Genomic DNA, 21,320 nt, shown 5'->3' on the forward strand with positions numbered 1-21,320 from the left:
AATATTCTTCCATATCAATCAGCTACTGGAACTTTATATTTCTTTATAAAACTGGTGGTAATTTCAGTGAATATGTAATTTTATTTTAGAATTTGATTTAATTGTACTCATCCAAATAAGTTAGTTTCAGCTACATTCAGTAAAATCAATTACATACAATATACCAGTGTCAGACAGGAATGAACCAATATGTCCAACCAGCCTGCTCCGTAGCCTTGAATCTCAAATTCTTTGGCATCTTAAATCTGTACTTGCCTTAGTGGAAGGCTCCTAACCCTGCAATTATTGGATGACATTACAATAATATCTTCAAATCTAAATTTGATAACATTTCCTGAGTATATTTTGTTATAATGTCAGCAATTATTTTCATAATAGAATTAATCTTAAACCAACATATCAAAATAATTCATTTGAGCAAATGGTGAATGAGGACTTAAAATTTTCTGTAGGATATCACTGAGATGCTCCCACGTAGAAAGATATTCCAATCTCAGATACTGGTGGAACTATATTTAATCACTACAAGCCTAACATGTGCTCAATAAAGCAGCTGGTACACAGTTTATATGAAAATACTAGGATATAAACAAATCAATGGGAAACTTCTGTCATATTTTATTACTTACTAAATGAGACACAGCACACAGAGAATGCACAAAATTCACTTAAAAGAAAAACAGCAACATTTAGTTTTATACATCAGAAGACTGATACATAATCAGAATCTTTGTACTTAACAATGAATGAAATAGATTCACAACACGCTGGAGGAACTCAGCAGGTCGGGCAGCATCAGTGGAAAAGATTGGTCGATGTTTCGGGCCGGAACCTTTCGTCAGGACTGTAGAGGGAAGGGGCAGAAGCCCTATAAAGAAGGTTGGGGGAAGGGTGGGAAGGAGAAGGCTGGTAGGTTCCAGGTGAAAAACCAGTAAGGGGAAAGATAAAGGGGTGGGGGAAGGGAAGCAGGGAAGGGATAGGCAGGAAAGGTGAAGAAGGAAAAGGGGAAAGCACAATGGGTAGTAGAAGGAGGCGGAACCATGAGGGAGGTAGTAGGCAGCAGGGGGAGGGGCAGAATGAAATAGGGATAGGGGAAGGGAGGGGGAGGGAATTACCGGAAGTTGGAGAATTCTATGTTCATACCAAGGGGCTGGAGACTACCTAGACGGTATATGAGGTGTTGCTCCTCCAACCTGAGTTTAGTCTCATCATGGCAGTAGAGGAGGCCATGTATGGACATATCTGAATGGGAATGGGAAGCAGAGTTGAAGCGGGTGGCTACCGGGAGATCCTGTCTGTTGTGGCGGATGGAGCGGAGATGCTCGATGAAGCGGTCCCCCCAATCTGCTTCGGGTTTCACCGATGTAGAGGAGGCCGCATCGGGAGAACCGGATGCAATAGATGACCCCAACAGACTCACAAGTGAAGTGTTGCCTCTCTTGGAAGTACTGTTTGGGGCCCTGAATAGTGGCAAGAGAGGAGGTATAGGGACAGGTGTAGCACTTGTGCTTACAGGGATAAGTGCCAGTGGGAGATCCGTGGGGAATGAAATAGATTGTTCATGTGCAATGAGATGCTTCAAATATAAACAGAAAAATATTATTTAAGTATATCATTAATGCCATACATGGGAACACTACCACTAGCAAGTTTCATTCTTAGTTTATCATGCTAGTCTTAAAATACTTTGTCAATCCTTCCTCATTGTTAGTCACAACCTAGTATGAAGCCTCCAATGCACAGGATCACAAGAGGCTGTAGAGAGTTGCAGACTCAACCAGTTATATCACTGGCACAACCATTACTGTCATTGAGGACATCTTAAAGAGGTGATGCCTCACGAAGGTAGCATCAATCACTAAAGATCCTCACCATCTGAGACATACCCTCTTTGCGTTACTTCCATTGGGGAGGAAATACAGGAGCCTGAAGACCCACACTGTTCTAGGAACAGCTTCGTCCCCTCTGCCATCAGTTTTCTGAATGGTCTGTGAATCCATGAACACTACTTACCATTCATCAACAATAGTGTTGTTTAAGAAACACTAGGATAAGTACATGGAGGGGAGGCAGCAAGAGGAATATGGCACAATTGCAGGAAATTGGGGCTCGCTAGGTGGATAACATGGTCAGCATGGTCTTGTTGGGTCAAAAGGCCTGTATCCATGCTATATTGTTCTATGACGAAAAGATGCAGTTCCTCAAGTTTACTTTGGGCTTTGTTCGAATGTGTCGCAACTGGAAAATTGCAACTCCTGGAATTCCACATTAAGTTCAATAATTTAAAAAAGTAGTCTTGCCTATTTGTATCAGGACTGGTCAATTCAAGATGCATGAGCATCCATTAGTAACATTAACTCACTTTCTCAGTTTTTCCCTCTCCACAGAAGGCACAAGGCATTTGTAGCCAAGCATTCTCTTCTGTTTCAGATAAATTACCAGTAGCTTCCATACTCTCTACCTCAGAGTTACAACATATTGTATTTTTTCTTCCTCTCATGTTCTCACTCTCTCTATCCACAGCTGAGTGTTTCCAGCATCTTCTATTTTTATTTTAGATTCTTGTATTTCCTTATACCACAGGAACTACAAGCACATTGTATCTACACTGGCTCTTACAGCAATCTCAACATTCCCCATCCCCAATGATTCTCCTACTGCCCAGCTATGCTAGGGAGAGTTTGCAGTAGCCAATTAACTTACCGACCCGCACACCTTTGGGATGTAGAAGAAAACATGGCAAAGTCTGTAAATGCTAAGGCATTTGATGTTTTAAAGAATGATATGGACAGATTCCGTCTGGCAAGGCAAGGACATAAGAGATACTGAAGAAATGGGTAAATGGAGATGTGTTGAAAAGCCAGCATCTGACAATTGCAGAGCAGATTTGTTTTTACAAATAATAATGCAAGCAATAAAAATGGAGCAACTGCAGCATTACTTTGAAATTAAAGAGTTGTTTTGACCAAGTTATATCCAACAATTTCAAGATGTTTATTTAACTGCACACAAATATTGCATTCCAATAAGTACTGCAGTGCAATGCACAAAACTGTTGGACAAAGGGAGAAATAAGTCTTATCATTGTAAACTGAATCAAATCATTTACACAAATACAGAACTGTCAGATCATCAACAATAAAACAGCTTCTCCCTCCACAGATGCTACCTGGTTTGTTCAATGTTTCTTGCATGGTAATCACCTCTCTCAGTTATCATTTCTTGCCATTAAATCTTTAGTCAAAATAATTTTCTTTCTGGAAGAATAGTGTAGTATTTGCCTTTTCCAGTTTTATTCCCAATCTTCCTTTGAAGAACATTCCAATGAGTGGTGGAAGACATTAGCACATAAATCAAACTGCTTTTCTGCATATGTGGTCCCATTGCATATTGAGAGGCAATTCATCATAGTGGGCTTAAATGCTGAGCTCATTACAATTTTTGCACTCCTGATAAAAGTTACTGCCTCTGGGATCACAAACACAGATAACTTCCTTTTTTCCCTTTCTTAACCTAGACCCAAAATGTAGTTCCAAAATGGGATTAGCTAAACCAGTAGAGATTTAGATTCAAATATATGTCAATCTAATTTAGCAGTACATCTTGTAACACATGTAGCATATACAATATTTGGGGTTGCACAATTTTAACGATTGCACCATTGCATCATCAACTGTTCCGTTTTTGTTTCAAAAATATTTAGCATGGAAAGTGTCCAAAAGTGACTATGGAAAAAGCACGACAAGAAATATTTCTCTGACAGTGTCATGTTATCTGCCTGTTACGCAGCTGGTGTTTAGGACAGCAATGAAGGTCTTCCATCTCCGACGGTGTTCAGGGCTTCCTTCATCATGTCAGTAGCTTCCTCTCGGTTTTCACTACTGTCAGTCATGCAAGTCCTGAGTGGAAACTCAGGAATAGCGTCACACTCATCTGTAGAGGATTCTTCATCGGTGTTTCCATAACAATTTTATTTTACCAGTCAGGGTTGTTAGTCCTATGCTGAACCCTTGAACCTGGAGGACCAGTGGACCACTCTTAATCTGTCTTTTAGCTTTTGACTTGTTTGGCATGGGTGACCCTACCAAGAGCCGAAGTACAAAGCCCTGACTCTAGCCAACATAGCTCTCTGGGTTATTGAGGCACACAGCCTTCAAACCCAACAATAAGGTTGTCATCCTCTTGGAGATCCCTGACATTATAGGGGCCTTTATCTGATAAAGTACCCTTTGAAGTACCAAGCATTCCCCAATATCTTTGAGACAGATACTGAGCAAAGTTGCCAGAGGTGTTCATTTATGAAACTTACACTGTGTGCCTGCACTGAAATACTGACCTGCTGGCATTTGAAATAACATGTAAATATGCCCTTAGAAACAAATTGTGTGATTCAATTGAGGGAGCACATAAATGAACAGATAACTCTGCCCAAATTTCTGGATTTTCAGGTTAACGATTTGTTCAAAAAATGGAGTAAATGTAAAGAAGAGTTTATACTATATTTAACTGGCTAAGTTAGATTAACCATTGCAGGTGAAAACAGGACAATCATAACAGGAGAGAACTGCATCACATTGTATGGCCCTCAAATGAGACGCTGCATTACACTGCCTAGAAATGAAGTAGTTAATTAATACAAGTTTTTCCATATATAACCAGGAGGAAGGAAGAATCCTTTGATACTTTCTCAACAGATCTAAGAAAGTTAGTAAATAATTGTGGTTTAACATCATTTGGTAAATTTGGGAGTCTAACCTGAAGGAACAGTTACGTTGTGCAATTCAGTTAAAGGTCCATATTGACTGCAAAGATGTTGTGCTAAATAAGGACAATCTAGAAATGTTGAATGGCCAACAGAAGTATGAGAGAAAAGGGAGCTATATGTTCTGTGCTGTGCATTTATTATGGTAATTAGTCACACTAGTGGGGGCATGGTACAAGAAAAGGGAATGAGTTACACATACAAGTTTCCCCCGCCATCCGAAGGTAGAGCGTTCCTATGAAACGGTTCGTAAGCCAGAATGTCGTAAAGTGAAGAAGCAATTACCAGTAATTTATATGGGAAAAATTTGTGAGCATTCGCAGACCCAAAAATAACCTACCAAATCATGCCAAATAACACATAACAGCTAAGATAACAGTAACATATAGTAAAAGCAGGAATGCTATGACGAATACACAGCCTACATAAAGTAGAAATACCTTTCCCCAATCATTGCCGCACTGTTCTTGGTAGCGAAAATCTCACGCAAGCGCTCTCGGCAGAAACACAGCGCAAGTGCCGTCGGCAAAAACACGGTGCTAGCGCTCTCTCCAGTAACCTTTAAGCTATGAAGCTGCCAAATCATACCAAATAACATGTAAAAATACACAGCCGATATCAAGTAGAAATAATGTATGTACAGTGTAGTATCACTTATGGGAATCGGGAAGACATCGCGCACACTGATGATGGTGTGTTAGGCTGAGTCGGAGGTGGTTGGGGTGGTGCAGTGGCCCCCACCCTCTGGGCCGCCGACTGATCCGCAAAGCACGCAGGGGTACAGCAATAGCTAGAACGCACTCAGCACATCTTTAAGAAAAAAGCTGAAATAAACAAGCTAATTAATTACGTGCCAGGCGGCACCTAATTAATTAGCTTGTTTATTTCGGCTTTTTTTCTTAAAGATGTGCTGGGTGCCTCCTGGCTACTGCTGCATTCTCTGCGAATCGGTATCTGTCTGCGGCCCGGGGGCTGGGGTGGTGGGATATGGGGGTGTTCCCATCAGGGCAGTCAGGTCATCTTCTTCTATGTCTGCCTGCCTTGATGTCGAAGGTCGAGGTTCGTCGTCTGCTGTGGCTGATGTGGAAGGCTTGCTTGACTGCTGAGCCTTGCACATCTTTAGATCATACAGTTCTTTGTAAGGACACAAACCATCCTGCAAATATGTCCTAAACTGACATACCCTTTCAAAATTAAAGTCGTACTTTATCATTGCAGTGAAAATCTCACGCAGTTGCATCACGTTCAGTTCCTGGACGACTTCACTTTCGGTCCGTTCGCTACTGCATTCGGTTTGGATTGTTATCCTTTCTTCTTCCAATTGCATCAGCTCTTCATCTATCAGTTCTTGGTCATGGGATGCCAAAACCTCTTCAACATCATCTTCGTCAATTTCCACAAGCCAAACTCACTTTATCCTTACTTCGTTCACCATGAGTGAAATGCTTAATTATGTCTAGTTTTACGCTAAGTATAACACCCTTACGAGCTCTTTCAGGCTTTTCCGATACCTTAGAGCTCATCTTGCTAATGGCTGCTCACAGGCACGTGTTTAAGCAAAGCCAGCTGGAATGCCATTCCGAATCTGGGGGGGGGAAGGAGCGGCTGCTCGGGGTGCGCACTGCTTTTTTCTCACACTGCCTTTTTTTGTAACAGTGAAAACACCTTCTGTTAGCGAAAACAGGTAACTAATATAGGTCTTTCGTAACAGTGAGGTTTCATAAAGCAAACGTTTGAAAAGCGGGGGACACCTGTACTCAGTTACTTTGTGGCAGTCTGAAGCTTGGGTCTTGCAGAGGTCATGTCTTTGCTGACCACTCAATATCGCTTCAAGATTATATGACTGCTAATAAAGAATTGGAATAAGGAATTTGACTCACTGGAACAATCATTTAATTAGAGCTGAGGGTGCATCATGAAAGTATAACAAATCCGTCTGGGGTTGCAGACCACTGGTAATTGTTTTGTTTAGATTTTGGAGCACTTTTTTACTGCTTCATTTTGTCAACAAAGATTTCAACAGTTATTCCAAACGAACATCAGCATTCACATCAGCCTGGAGCAGCTTGTGGCAAGTACGACCTCTTTTTTGTTGTTCACGTTGCATGTTTGGATTTGAAACAGTTAGATATTGCTGTATGATGACACTCGTGTTTCAAATGATAAAGGGTCTAAATGCTGCACCGGAGGCCCTAGGATACAAAAGGAAATAACAAGCATAGTAATGCAACAATGGCACATTGCATCTCTGCCTAGAAGAGAGATTCAAATCTTCAGTGGCAATCCATCGCAGTATCATTCAATTTATGACGGCTTTCAAGAATAGCATTGAAGACAAGACCGATAACTATGATGACAATCTTCATTTTCTCGAACAGTACACAGATGATTACCCAAGAGAACTTGTCAAAAGTTGCCAGTGGGCTGGACTGGAGCAAAAATATCTCAAGGCTCAGGCTTTCTTACAGGAATATTTTGGTGCTGAGCACAACATTGCTACAGCCTACATGGGAAAAGTTTGCCCTTGGCCACATATCAAATGATAAGATACAAAAGCTCTTCAAGACCACAGTCTTTTTCTTAGAAGTTGTTCCAATACCATGGAAGAGGTGCAGGCCATGCACAAGTTGAACATGCCTGCTAATATGAACTAAGTTGCCCAATGAACTAAGGAAAGAATGGAGATCGGTGGTGTATGAGCTGCAAGAAAGGCACAACTGTAGGTTACTTTCACTCACATTGTTGATTTTATTGACAGGCACGTGAAGATTATTGCAGACCCAGTGTTTGGGAAAGTATACAAAGCCACATCGCCAGCAATAAGTAAAGGAATGAACCAAACTAGATCACAAATTCATTCTCAAGCTAAAGGAAGCAGCTTTGCCACTACCTTTGAAAGTGAAGCTGAAACTGAGCCCAGAGGTGCAAATTCAAAACAAGCCATGAATGAAGCAACCACAGCAGTGAATACCACCCTGATATCTAACACTGCCTTGGTATCCAGTGGCCTTATGAGAGCTGATGATCATGATTGTAAACTTCCTATAATTCCAATTTAGGTAAAGTCTAAGAAGGGTAACACGACAGTGGGTACTTACGTTTTACTAAATCAAGGAAGTTCTGTACAGAGAGCCTCATGAACAAGCTCAACCTGACAGGAAAAGGAACACACATTCCCTTATGCACATTGGGTCAAGAGAACACTTCAGGATTAGAAGTGGCTAGCTTGGACAGTGAAAACTTTTGTGAACTGCCTGACATCTGTACAGAGGAATGTATGCCTGTCCACAAAAGAAACATTCCTTGTCAGAGAGAACTTCTGGAATGCTCTCACCTGAAGTATGTTTATTTGCCAGAAACTGAGTCAGAAATTTAGCTGTTGATAGCGATGAGTGTGCCCAAGGCACTTGAGCTGTTGCAAGTGATTCACAGTATTAATGCTGGACCCTATGCAATCAAACCAGTTCTGAGTTGGACTGTCAATGGACTATTGAAAGAAGACCACAATGATGGAAGAGACTATGCTTGGCCAGAACTAACAGTTAATGGGACCTCAGTTTTCCGCTTGGATGAGCTTCAGCAGCAGGAATTTTCCTGACTGCAATCAAGAAGCACAATCTGGTTTGGCAGGAGAAGACACAATCCAGGATAAACTGCTTAGCAAACAAGGACATTTCTGTAAATGTTGAGATTTCACTTCTTCTGTTTCTTAGTAGCATACAGTTGTAATTATTATAGTATAATAACCAGGGAGCTGGAATGTAGGGGCCATGAATTCTGTGCTGTGCATTTATTATGATAACTGGTCACATTAATGAAGGCGTGGTAAAAGTGAAGGGAACAAGTTACGTATCCATAAGATATAGGAGCAGAAGTAGGCCATTCAGCCCATCGAGTCTGCTCTGCAATTCAATCCTGAGCTGATCCAATTCTTCCAGTCATCCCCAATCCACTGCCTTCTCCCATACCCTTTGATGCCCTGGCTAATCAAGAACCCATCTCTCTCTCTGCCTTAAATACACCCAATGACTTGGCCTCCACAGCTGCTCGTAGCAACAAATTCCACAGATTTACCACCCTCTGACTAAAGCAATTTCTCACATCTTTGTTCTAAATGGACGTCCTTCAATCCTGAAGTAATGCCTTCTTGTCCTCAATCTCATCAGGTACTTTCCTCAGTACCTGATGGTGCATTCAATCAGGTCCAGGAGATTTATCCACCCTCAGACCATTAAACTTCTTGAGCACCTTCTCAGTCATAATTTTTGCTGCACATATTTCACTTCCCTGACACTCTTGAATGTCCGGTATACTTCCACTGTGAAGACTGATGCAAAATACGCATTCAGTTCCTCTGCCATCTCTCCGTCTCTCATTACAATATCTCCAGCGTCATTTTTTATTGTCCTATGTCTACCCTTGACTCTCTTTTACCCTTTATATACTTAAAAAAGCTTGTAGTGTCTTCTTTGATATTAGTCACCAGCTTCCTTTCATAATTCATCTTTTCTTTCCTAATGACCTAATGAGGAGTTGGGAGAGAGCCACAGTGACTACATCTCTGGCACTGAATCTGGTGCTGTGGCTCAAAAGAACAGAGAGGTGAAGAGGTCTGCAGTGGTGATAGGAGATTCCATACTCAGAGGAACAGAGATGAAATTCTGTGGGGGCCATACAGACACCAGGATGCTGTGTTGCTTTCTAAGTGCCAGGGTCAGAGATGACTTGGATGGGGTTCATGGCATTTTAAAGGGGGAGGGAGAGCAGCTGGAAGTCTCGGTACATACTGGCACCAATGACATAGGTAGAACAGGTGAGGAAGTCCTGTAAGAGATTTTAAGGAGCTCGGCAGAAAGCTGAAAAACAGGACCTTCAGGCTAGCATTGCTGCCAGTGCTACACACCAGTGAGGGCAAGAATAGGATGATTTGGTAGGTGAATGTGCGGCTGAAGAACTGGTGCAGGGGGTAGGAGTTCAGGTTTATGGACCACTGCAATCTCTTCTGGGGAAGGTATGAATTGTACTAAAGGCACATGTTACACCTGAACTCAAGGGGAACCAAAAACCTTGCAGGCAGGTTTGCCAGAGTAGTTCAGGGTGGGGAAGGGGGTTTTAAACTGATGTGGCAGGAGGATGGGAACCAGAGTGATAATGCTGAGGATGCTGATTTACAAAGAGAGGCAGTGTGTACCGTGTGGTGAGACTGCTAGCAAAGGACAGGCTAGTAAGGCAAAATTGCAGTTACCAGGATGAGTTGCAATGTGAAAGGTGGGCAAAATCGAAAAGGGTGAATACAGATTGTGAATACAAGACTGGAGGTATTATATTTGAAAAGGCACGGAATAAGGTAAATGAACCTGTTGCACAGTTGCAGATTGGCATGCATGATGTTGTTGGGTATCACTGAATTGTGGCTGAAAGAAGATTATGGCTGGGAGCTTAACACCCAAGGATACAGATGTATCAAAAGGACAGGCAGGTAGGCAGAGGGGGTGGCGTGCCTCTGTTGGTAAAAAAATCGAATCATTAGAAACAGGTGACATTGGGTTGGAAGGTGTTGAATGTTTGTGGGCAGAGTTAATGAACTGCAAGGGGAAAAAGCCCTGATGAGAGTTAATAACAGACCCCCAAAAAGTAGTAAGGATGTGGTCTACAACTTACAATGGGAGATAGAAAATGCATTTCAAAAGGACCATGTTACAATAGTCGCGGGGGATTTCAATACGCAGTAGATTGGGAAGACGAGATTGGTGCTGGATCCCAAGTGGGTGAACTGTTGAATGCCTATGAGATGGCTTCTTAGAGCAATTCACAGTTGAGCCCACTAGGGAATCAGTTATTCTGGATTGGGTGTTGCGCAATGAACCAGAATTGATTAGAGAGCTTAGTAAAGAAACCCTTGGGGAAAGTAATGATAATATGATAGAATGCACCCTGCAAATTGAGAAGGAAAAGCTAAAGTCAGATATATCAGTATTACAGTGGAGTAAAGGGAAGTATGAAGGCATGAGAGGGGAGCTAGCGAGAATTGATTGGAAAGGAACACTGGCAGGGATGATTACAGAGCAGCAATAGCTGAAATTTCCAGAAGCAATTCGGAAGGCACAGGGTATATACATCCCAAAGAGGAAGAAGTATTCGAAAGGCAAGATCACACAACCGTGGCTAACAAGTCAAAGCCAATATAAAAGCCAAAGAGAGGGCATGTAATAAAGCAAAAAGTAGTAGGAAATTAGAGGATTGGGAAGCTTTTAAAAACCATCATAAGGCAACTAGAAAAAGCCTTCTCTGGCGGACAGAGCGTAGGTGTTCAGCGAAACGATCTCCCAGACTGCGTCGGGTCCCGCCAATATATAGAAGGCCACACCGGGAGCACTGGACACAGTATATCACCCCAGCCGACTCACAGGTGAAGTGTCGCCTCACCTGGAAGGACTGTCTGGGGCCCTGAATGGTGGTGAGGGAGGAAGTGTAAGGGCAGGTGTAGCACTTGTTCCGCTTACAAGGATAAGTGCCAGGAGGGAGATCGGTGGGGAGGGATGGGGGGGATGAATGGACAAGGGAGTCGCGTAGGGAGCGATCCCTGCGGAAAGCGGGGGGGGGGAGGGAAAGATGTGCTTAGTGTTGGGATCCCGTTGGAGGTGGTGGGGTGGTAGGTGAGAACAAGGGGAACGCTATTCCTAGTGGGGTGGCGGGAGGATGGAGTGAGAGCAGACGTGCGTGAAATGGAGGAGATGCGTTTGAGAGCAGAGTTGATGATGGAGGAAGGGAAGCCCCTTTCTTTAAAAGAGGAAGACATCTCCCTCGTCCTGGAATGAAAAGCCTCATCCTGAGAGCAGATGCGGCGGAGGCGTAGGAATTGCGAGAAGGGGATGGCATTTTTGCAAGAGACAGGGTGAGAAGAGGAATAGTCCAGACAGCTGTGAGAGTCAGTAGGCTTATAGTAGACATTAGTAGATAAGCTGTCTCCAGAGATAGAGACAGAAAGATCTAGAAAGGCTCTGAGGGCGCAGGAGCTGACGGTGGGATCTGAGGGAGACTGGGTTGCAGCATTGTGGTGTGGGAAGGGGAGACGGAAGTCACAATAGCAGCATGTGAAGACTCGGCCTGGAGTTCAAGGCTGGAGTCGCAGTTGGTGGTTGCGCAATTGCTTTGAAGGTGTCCATGGTCGTTGCTGGAGTCTGGGTTTTGAATATGCCCTGGGGTGTTGGAGCCGGCGAGATCAATGGCAGGAGCCGTAATCTGAAGTTCATGTCTGCTCGCGTCGTTTCGCTGAACACCTACGCCCTGTCCGCCAGAGAAAGCAGGATCTCCCAGTGGCCACACATTTTAATTCCACGTCCCATTCCCATTCTGATATGTCCACCCACGGCCTCCTCTACTGTAAAGATGAAGCCACACTCAGGTTGGAGGAACAACACCTTATATTCTGTCTGGGTAGCCTCCAATCTGACGGCATGAACATTGACTTCTCAAACTTCCGCTAATGCCCCACCTCCCCCTCGTACCTCATCCGTTATTTATTTATATACACACTTTCTTTTTTTCTCCCTCTGTCCCTCTCACTATACCCCTTGCCCATCCTCTGGGCTTCCCCCCTCCCCCTTTTCTTTCTCCCTAGGCCTCCTGTCCCATGATCTTCTCATATCCCTTTTGCCAATCAACTGTCCAGCTCTTGGCTCCATCCCTCCCCCTCCTGTCTTCTCCTATCATTTCAGATCACCCCTCCCCCTCCCACTTTCAAATCTCTTACTAACTCTTCTTTCAGTTAGTCCTGACGAAGGGTCTCGGCCTGAAACGTCAACTGTACCTCTTCCTGAAGAGGTAGTAATGGGGGCAAGGAAATGGTGGATAAACTGAATAAGTATTTTGCATCAGTTTCCACTGTGGAAGACAACAGCAGAATGGCAGAAGTTTGAAAGTTGCCATTACTAGGGAGAAGGTTCTTGGGTATCTGAAAGATCTGATGGTAGATAAGTCACCTGCACAAGATGGAATACACCCCAGTGTTCTGAAAGAGGTGGCTGAAGAGATTGTGGAGGCATTATTAATGATCTTTCAAGAATCACTAGATTCTGGCATGGCTTCAGAGGACTGGAAAATTGCAAATGTCATTCCCTCTTCAAGAAGGGAGAGAAGTAGAAGAAAGGAAATTATAGACCGGTTAGTCTGACCTCAGTGGTTGGGAAGATGTTAAGAGTCGATTGCTAAGGATGTGGTTTCAGGGTACTTGAGGCACACGATAAAATAGGCTGTAGTCAGCATGGTTTCCTCAAGGGAAAATTGTTCCTGACAAATCTGTTGGAATTCCTTAAAGAAATAACAAGCAGGACAGACAAAGGAGAATCAGTTGATGATGTGTATTTGGATTTTCAGAAGGCCTCTGACAAGGTAAGAGCCCATGATATTACAGGAGAAATACTAGCACGCATAAAGCAATGGCTAATTGGAGAGTGGATTAAAGGGAGCCTTTTCTGTTTGGCTGCTGGTGACTAGTGGTGTTCCACAGGGGTCTGTGCTGGGATTGATTCTTTTTATATTATATGTCAATGACTTGGATGATGGAAATGATGACTTTGTTGAAAAGTTTGCAGACGATGCTAAGATAGGTAAAGGAGCAGGTAGTTTTGAGGAAGTAGAGAGGCTACACAAAGATACAAGATAGATTCGGAGAATGAGGCGAGAAGTGACAGATGGAATACAGCGCCAGGAAGTGTACGGTCATGCACTTTGGTAGAAGAAATGAAAGGGTAGTCTATTTTCTAAATCGAGAGAAAATACAAAAATCTGAGGCACAAAGGAACTTGGGAGCCCTTATGCAGGATTACCTAAAGGTTTGTTTGCATGTTGAGTTGGTGAGGAAGGCAAATGCAATGTTATCATTCATTTGAAGAGGACTGGAATATAAAAGCAACAATGTAATGTTGAGGCTTTATAAAGCACTGGTGAGGCCCTACTTGATGTTTTGTGAGCAGCTTTGGGCCCTCTATCTAAAAAAAGATGTGCTGACATCTGAGAGGGTTCAAAGGAGGTTCACGAAAATGATTCCAGTATTTAAAGGCTTGTCATACGAAGAGTGTTTGATGGCTCAGGGCTTCTACCCCTGAAATTCAGAACGATGAAGGATGACCTCGTTGAAATCTATTGAATTTTGAAGGGCTTTGATACAGTGGATATGGAGAAGATTTTTCCTGTGGTGGGATAGTCCAGGACCAGAGGACACAGCCTCAGAATAGAGGAGTGTCCTTTTAGAACAGAGATGAGGAGGAATTTCTTTAGCCAGAGAGTGGTGAATCTGTGGAATTCATTGCCACGGCAGCTGTGAGGTCAAGTCATTAGGTATATTTAAGGCAGAGAGTGATAAATTCTTGATTAGTTTGGACAGGAAGGGTTACAGGGAGAAGGCAGAAGAGTGAGGCTGAGAGGGGAAATGAATCAGTCATGATGAAATGGTGGAAAAGACTCAATGGGCCAAATGACCTAATTCTGCTCCTGTATATTATGATCAAATAAGGAATTTTATTCTTTGCAACAATTATTTCAATGGAACTGAGGGTGTGTCATGCAAGTATAATAACTCCACCTGGGGTTGCAGGCTGGCAGCAATTCTGTTTTGATCTTGGGTCTTTTTTTGCTGCTATAACTGATAAAGCTGCTTTGGAGTTGCAAAAAAATTGTGTATCTATCTATCTACAAGAGCAATCATTTGATATTGTTGCAAAGGCACAGAGACATTGAAGGGTACTGGCAAGAATATATTACCATGGATTAGAATTGGTTAACTGACAAAAAACAAAGAAATAAATGGGCAGGTTTTTGACTGGGAGGCTATTTCCAGTGGGTTCTACAGTGACTGATGCTAGCTGTTCACTTCTATATCAAGAGGCATCAGGTGTTATATATCCAAATCCGCAGGTGATACAAAGCCAAGTGGCAGTGTAGGCTGTAAGGAGAACACAGAGAAACACAGGTAAGGAAAAGTGGATGAGCAGGAATGTGGGAGATGGATTGCAGAAATGTGTTGAGATCATCAATTTAGTTTTAAAAAAGTGGAGTTTTTTTAATATATAATGAGAGAGTGAAATGATTTTGTGCTAAGAGGAACTTGAATACCATTGTTCACAAAATAATTAAAGTTAACACATAGTTAGGAAAGCATAAGAAATGCAGGAATTAATTGCAAGAGGATTTGAGAGTGAAGACATCTTGCTCCAATTATAAAAGACCCTTGGTGAGATGGCATCTGGAATAGACTGTGTAAAGTTGGTCTCCCTCTCTCAAGCAGTATAGCAAACATGATACCCAAGATGATGGGGTTATTATATGAGGAGTGATTAAGTAGTCTGAGCCTATACTCTCTGGCTACAGTTTCTAGAATCAAGAGATACAATCTCAAAATATGGAGATAGAATTCCTTCATCCAGAGGGTAATAAATCTTTGGAATACTTTATCCAAGAGGGCTGTGAAGACAAGGTTATTGAGTAAACTTAAAAATTAACTATTAATTGAGGAGATACAGGGGAGTGAAGTGATATTCAGGAATCTGGTATTGAGACAAAAGATCCAACAGTGATCTAACTGATGATAAAACAAGTATGAGGAGGCAAATGGCTTACTATTGCTTTTATTTCCAATATTCTTATCTTGGTGAATCTATTTTCTTACTCTTCAGAGAAACAATTTAACACCACTTTGTCTGTTTTCAATTAGATTATAGAAGTTGATTTGGTTGTCTTCTTAATTAGAACTACGTAGCTTACTTGGTCAGTTAGGGATTAGTCAACTATGATTTTTTAAAATCACATCTACAGAGTGATCAAAAACTGCAGAGTAGCAAGCTGAATATTATTGTAGTAAATGCAGAAGCTAATAAAAATTGACTATTAAAAATTACTAACTGAGCCTACTGTGTTTTTTAATATTTAGTGAACTAGAAAAGGTATACACAGATAATAATTTACACAGAAATTACTGTAAAGACTTTCAATTTAAACTTTCTTTTTTTTATAAAAAAAAGCTTCCAATTTAAATACATGAACAGTTACCTTGGATGTTTTCCCAAGTGAATTCCAAGCCTCCCATTTTGCCTTGTTGACGAAGTCCAACATACTTGGCTTTGGTGAATCACAGGCACCTTGTGTTGCCTAGTCAAACAATTAATTTTTATTTAGATGTTCAACAATTTTTAAAAAAATTACAAATATTGTTTAAGTCAAGTTTCTTCATTCGGTAATCACAGTTCAAAGATACTTGGCAATAGGTCTGGGATCAAGATTACAGTCTGGAATAAAATATCTGAAAAGATAGTAATGAAAGAAAACAAGGCATACATGAAAACTTGCAGGATTTTATAGAATACTTCTTACGGTATCAAATCATCTCCTTGAGCTTTATTGCCAATGAGGTTCTTTTGAAATTGCAATCACTAATGTAATGTTGGAAGCTCAACAGTCTGTTTGTCTACAATGATACTGATCAGATTTTAGCAATGACGGTGATTGAGCAATAAAAAATATACTAGAATGTTGGGGAGAACTTCACTGTTCTTCTTTGAAATAGTACCAAGAAATCTTTCACATTCACCTGAAAAGGAGGGGAGGCCCTATAATTTCTTGGCAAAGTCAGTTCTTAAGATAATGCAGATGATTCTTGGCACCATCACATATGTGAGTTTAGAGTTTTGGCTCTGGCCCCAGAGATAACAGTGAGTCTAAATGGAATCACTGTTGATTTAAGTAACTTTCTAAAAATGAAACTCAATATGAACTTGAAAACTCTAAAATGGGTGAAAAGAGAGGAACATACATCAAAGTTGCTGGTGAACGCAGCAGGCCAGGCAGCATCTATAGGAAGAGGTGCAGTCGACGTTTCAGGCCGAGACCCTTCATCAGGACTTAGTCAGGAAAAGAGAGGAACTCTATTTTGGCTGTCCCTTCCCCCCCACCCCCACCAAACCCAACCCCAGCTGTGTCAGGGTGGGCTGAATAAACCCCTCCTGACTTCACAATTCTTTGAACTGAATATACCACATTTTAACAGTGAGGTAGCAAGGGAGAGAAATGTTTGAGCAAAAGAAAATAGTGATATGTTTACTCTATGATGTTTACTCTATGACATTTTCTTATGACGTCACTTTAATCTTTTCTCAAAATGAAATAAAATTAGATCAGTCTAAAGGATGGCAGCTCTTGCTGAGTCAGAGGATTCTGAATATAAAAACAAAGATGTAATGCTGGGGCTACATAAGGCACTGATGAGGCCTCATTTCAAACACTGTGAGTAGTTTTCGGGGCTTATCTAAGTGTAACCCTCTTACCATTGACCCTATACAAACTTGGCTCATGAGCAAACTCTGTTAACAGCCACATGATTAAGTGGTGAGAAGACCATCTTTCATAAACAATATACATCAAGGATCGGTATGATTTGGGGTTCAACCAACCAGAAACATTGGGACGTTCCGATTAAAAGAACCTTGATTTGAGCAAATGTTGTGTAAATACTGTCCATACACAGTTATCAGTAACCCAGAAATGACAGATTGTACATCAGCATAAAATTATAAAGAAAGTATATTTACCTATTTTCAACTTTTTCAAACAGTTAACAGAGAAAGAAAAAAATAGTTAAAAGGGCCCATTACAGTTAAACCAGTCTCAATGTGCACATAAACGTTGGAGGTCATTTCTGAAGTAGTCAGGGGGTGTATCATTTTATCCATGCATTGGACCAAGCACTCACCACAGTCCGAATTGCCCTTGAAGACCAACTTCAATGAACTGGCTCTCTCAGTAGAACGGCCCTTCCTTGCTCCTTGGAGCAATTCATCTGCACAAAGCACTTCTTACAACAGGGACTTTCCTTCCAACAGCATTCTGAGGCATCTTCCTTGTGTCCCGCTCCACAGCTCCTGCCTGAAGACCCCAAACCTGACTACCCTCCTTCAGAAATCTGATCCTGCCCAGCTCTCCTGAATCTTCCACTGGACAGAAAGTAACAACTGATTGACACAATATTTCCAAGTTGGACAACATGGTTCTCTATCTTTAGCCGAAGCCAAAACACTCTTACCAACAGGACACCATAAGACATAGGAGCAGAATTAGGCCATCTGGCCCACTGAGTCTGCTCCACCATTTAATCATGGCTGATCCTTTTTGTCCCCCTCTTCAGCCTCATTCCCTGGTCCTTCCCCTGTAACATTTGATGTCCCAGCCAACCAAGAATCTATCAATCTCCACTTTAAATATGCCCAGTGACCTGGCCTCCACAGCTGCCTGTGGTAACAAATTCCACAATAGAGTGCGTCCATTTAAGACAGAGATGCAGTGAAATTTATTTAGCCAAAGGTGTGCCCTCTTGTTCTAGACTTCCCCCACCATGGGAAACTTCCTCTCCACATCTACTCTGTCTAGACCTTTCAACATTCGGAAGATTTCAATGAGATCACCCCCATCCTTCTAATTTCCAAGGAATACAGGCCCAAAGCCATCAAACATTTCTCATATGACAACCCTTTCATTCCCAGAATCATCCTTATGAACCTCCTTTAAGCCCACTTCAATGCCCACTCCCCTCTATGTTTCTGTTTCCATGCCAGCACATATTTTCTTAGATAATGAGGCCCAAACTGTTCACAATACTCAAGACGAAGCCTCACCAGTGCCTTATAAAGCATCAGCAACACAGTCTTTCTCTTATAATTTGAGATGTCTTGAAATGAATGCTAACATTGCACTTGCCTTCCTCGCCGACTCAACCTGCAAGTTGACCTTTAGGGTGTTCTGCACAAGGACTCCCAAGTCCCTTTGCACCTCAGATATTCTCCCCAATTAGAAAATAGTCTGCACATATATTTCTTCGACTGAAGTGCATGACCATGCATTTTCCAACATTGTATTGCCACTCTCTTGCCCATTCTCCTAATCTGTCTAAGTCATTCTGCAGCCTTTGTTTCCTCAACACTACCTGCCCCTCCACCAATCTTTGTATCATCTGCAAACCTGGCAACAAAGTCATCTATCTATTCCATCATGTAAATCATTCATATACAGTATAAAAAGAAGTGGTCCCAACACAAATCCCTGCAGAACACCACTCGATACTGGCAACCAACCAGAAAAGAATTCTTTTATTCTCACTCACTTCTTCCTACCAATCAGCCAGTGCTCTAACCATGCCAGTAACTTTCCTGTAATACCATGGGCTCTTAACTTGGTAAGCAGCCTCATGTGTGGCACCTTGTGAAAGGCCTTCTGAAAATCCAAATATACAACATCCACTGCATCCTCTTTATCGATCCTACTTGTAATTTCTTCAAAGAATTCCAACAGGTTCATCAGGCAGGATTTTCCCTGAAGGAAACCATGCTGACTTTGTCCTATCTTGTCCTGTGTCACCAACTACTTCATAACCTCATCCTTAACAATTGACTCCAACATCTTCCCAACCACTGAGGTCAGGCTAACTGGCCTATAATTTCCTTGCTGCTACCTCCCTCCTTTCTTAAACAGTAGTGACATTTGCAATTTTCCAGTCCTCTGGAACCACGCAAGAGTCCAATGATTCTTGAAAAGATCATCACTAATACCTCCACAATCTTCAGCTGGTCCAGGCAACTTATGTATTTTCAGGTCTTTCAGTTTTTTTAGCACCTTCTCCCTTGTAATAGTTGTAATGCTTAGGCTCAATTAACTCACATTCGTCTAGGGGAAGCTGGCATTGGCCCCGCCAAACAGTGTAATATGTTTGTGTGGACGCTGTGTAATGCGCCCTGGTACAAACCCACAACGTAAAATATCAGCCAGTACACAAGATGCGATTAAATGATTACACTTTATAACTCTTACTTTGGCGATGTGGTTAGTAGAGAAACAAAATATAAACTGAAATAAAAAAAAGAAAGGCACCACTTTTAATAGAATAGTTTGTGCACAATAAATCATTGGCACTCATGCAGCAGGTATTCCTCCACCGAACAACCTCTACCGAACCGCTGACACTTGGACCTTCGGATTCCTGACTCTGCCGCCCGGTAGTCTCTGCGCTCTCCACACATGTCCTTCCTCTCTTTCCCCCTCGACCGAAAGCCCAAAAAAACCCAGTTCCCAGACATACAAGAAAGAATAACATGCCTCCCATTGGTTAACTACCCGTTATCTATAGTTATAACCCAAACATCGCAGCTACAGAGAATCCATTTCATTAGTCTTAGCAGTTAATATTACTGAGAACCCTACATTTTCCCCCCACCGAATTTAGTCATGCCCTCATGACGTTCAAATAATTTGCCAACCCTTCCTGCAAAACACAAAGCCCAATCCAAGTGCAGAAAGCAGTGACATAGCTCCCAAAACAGTAGAAATCGCGCCTTGTTCCCCAGGTGCTACATAGGTCAACCTATCCAGGGAGTTCCTAATTCTCTGACACCTCTGCACCCCCTCTTCTAATTCTTCCGCCTCAGACACTATAGGAGACACTTTGGGGCTACGTGGCAAACCCTCCTGCGAGTGGTCACTCAAGCCCCTCTGCATCCCAGAACCCCCTGTCTCTTGCTCAGGCCTCACCTCCTCTCATTCAGCGTCCTGCGGTACCCCCTGCTGCCCACCAATAGCCCCCCTTACCAGGAGTCTCTTCCTCCATCACGGGGGAATCAGTGAACGGCAGCACGTACCACTCATCCGAATCATCATCCTCCGAATCAATAGGGGCTGGGCCCGGTCCAGTCTCTTCCCGGGTGGGCTCTTCCATCACTTCGCATGTTTGTAGAATCCTTGTACTAGCCGTAGCCTCCAAGTCGGGCTCCCGATCTACCTGCACCTCTTGTCCCAGGGGCAACAGGTGGTTCTGATGGAGAATCCTGACAGGCCCTTTTCTGTCCTCGGGCCTCACCTGGAAAACCGGTAGGTTTGGCATCTGACTCTCCACCACATAGGGTGTGGCCGCCCGGCGGTCAGCCAACTTGTGCTTTCCAGGTAATCCCAATTATGAGGACTCGGTCTCCCGGCAGGAGCTGGGAGAACTGCACTTTCTAGTCATACCTCCTCTTATTTCCCTGATTCTGCTTGGCGGCCGCCACCTCAGCCAATTCGTAAGCCCTTTTTAGCTCTCTCCCCATATCAGACACATACTTCAGATAATGTTTCGGCAGCACTCCACCCTCATCAGTCCCAAAACAAAAGTCAACGGGTAATCGCGCCTTGCACCCAAACATCAGATAATATGGCGAGTACCCTGTAGCAGTTGTAACAATGAACCAGGTGCCCAATATGTTGACTCCACCGGCTCTTCTTGCTAATCTCCAGGGTCCCACGCATATCTAGCAAGGTCCGATTAAACCTCTCAGGCTGGGGATCGCTCTGCAGATGATAGGGCATGGTCCTCGATTTCTCAACTCCCAGCATGCCCAATAACTCTTGTATGAGCCTACTCTCAAAGTCCCGTCACTGGTAGTCGCCCTCTGGTCCTTGGTAGGAAAAGCCTGAGCATATCTAGTGTAGTGGTCCGTGTTGCTGGTGTCTGGTTCGATGGCCAGGAAATTCATACACACCAGGTCCA

The 21,320-nt window shown here is 42.7% G+C and overlaps 1 protein-coding gene across 1 annotated transcript in view; it reads right to left on the bottom strand.

Annotated features, from left to right (window-relative positions):
- The window catches only part of eci2 (enoyl-CoA delta isomerase 2), a 137,788-nt gene that overhangs the window by 62,462 nt on the left and 54,006 nt on the right, over positions 1 to 21,320 (bottom strand). Inside the window, exon 3 of the mRNA XM_063070025.1 lies at positions 15,809 to 15,907. Within this exon, the coding sequence (XP_062926095.1) occupies positions 15,809 to 15,907 (99 nt within the window). The remainder of the gene's footprint in view (positions 1 to 15,808; positions 15,908 to 21,320) is intronic.

The sequence above is a fragment of the Mobula hypostoma genome, chromosome 17, assembly GCF_963921235.1.
Source record: "Mobula hypostoma chromosome 17, sMobHyp1.1, whole genome shotgun sequence".
NCBI lineage: Eukaryota > Metazoa > Chordata > Chondrichthyes > Myliobatiformes > Myliobatidae > Mobula > Mobula hypostoma.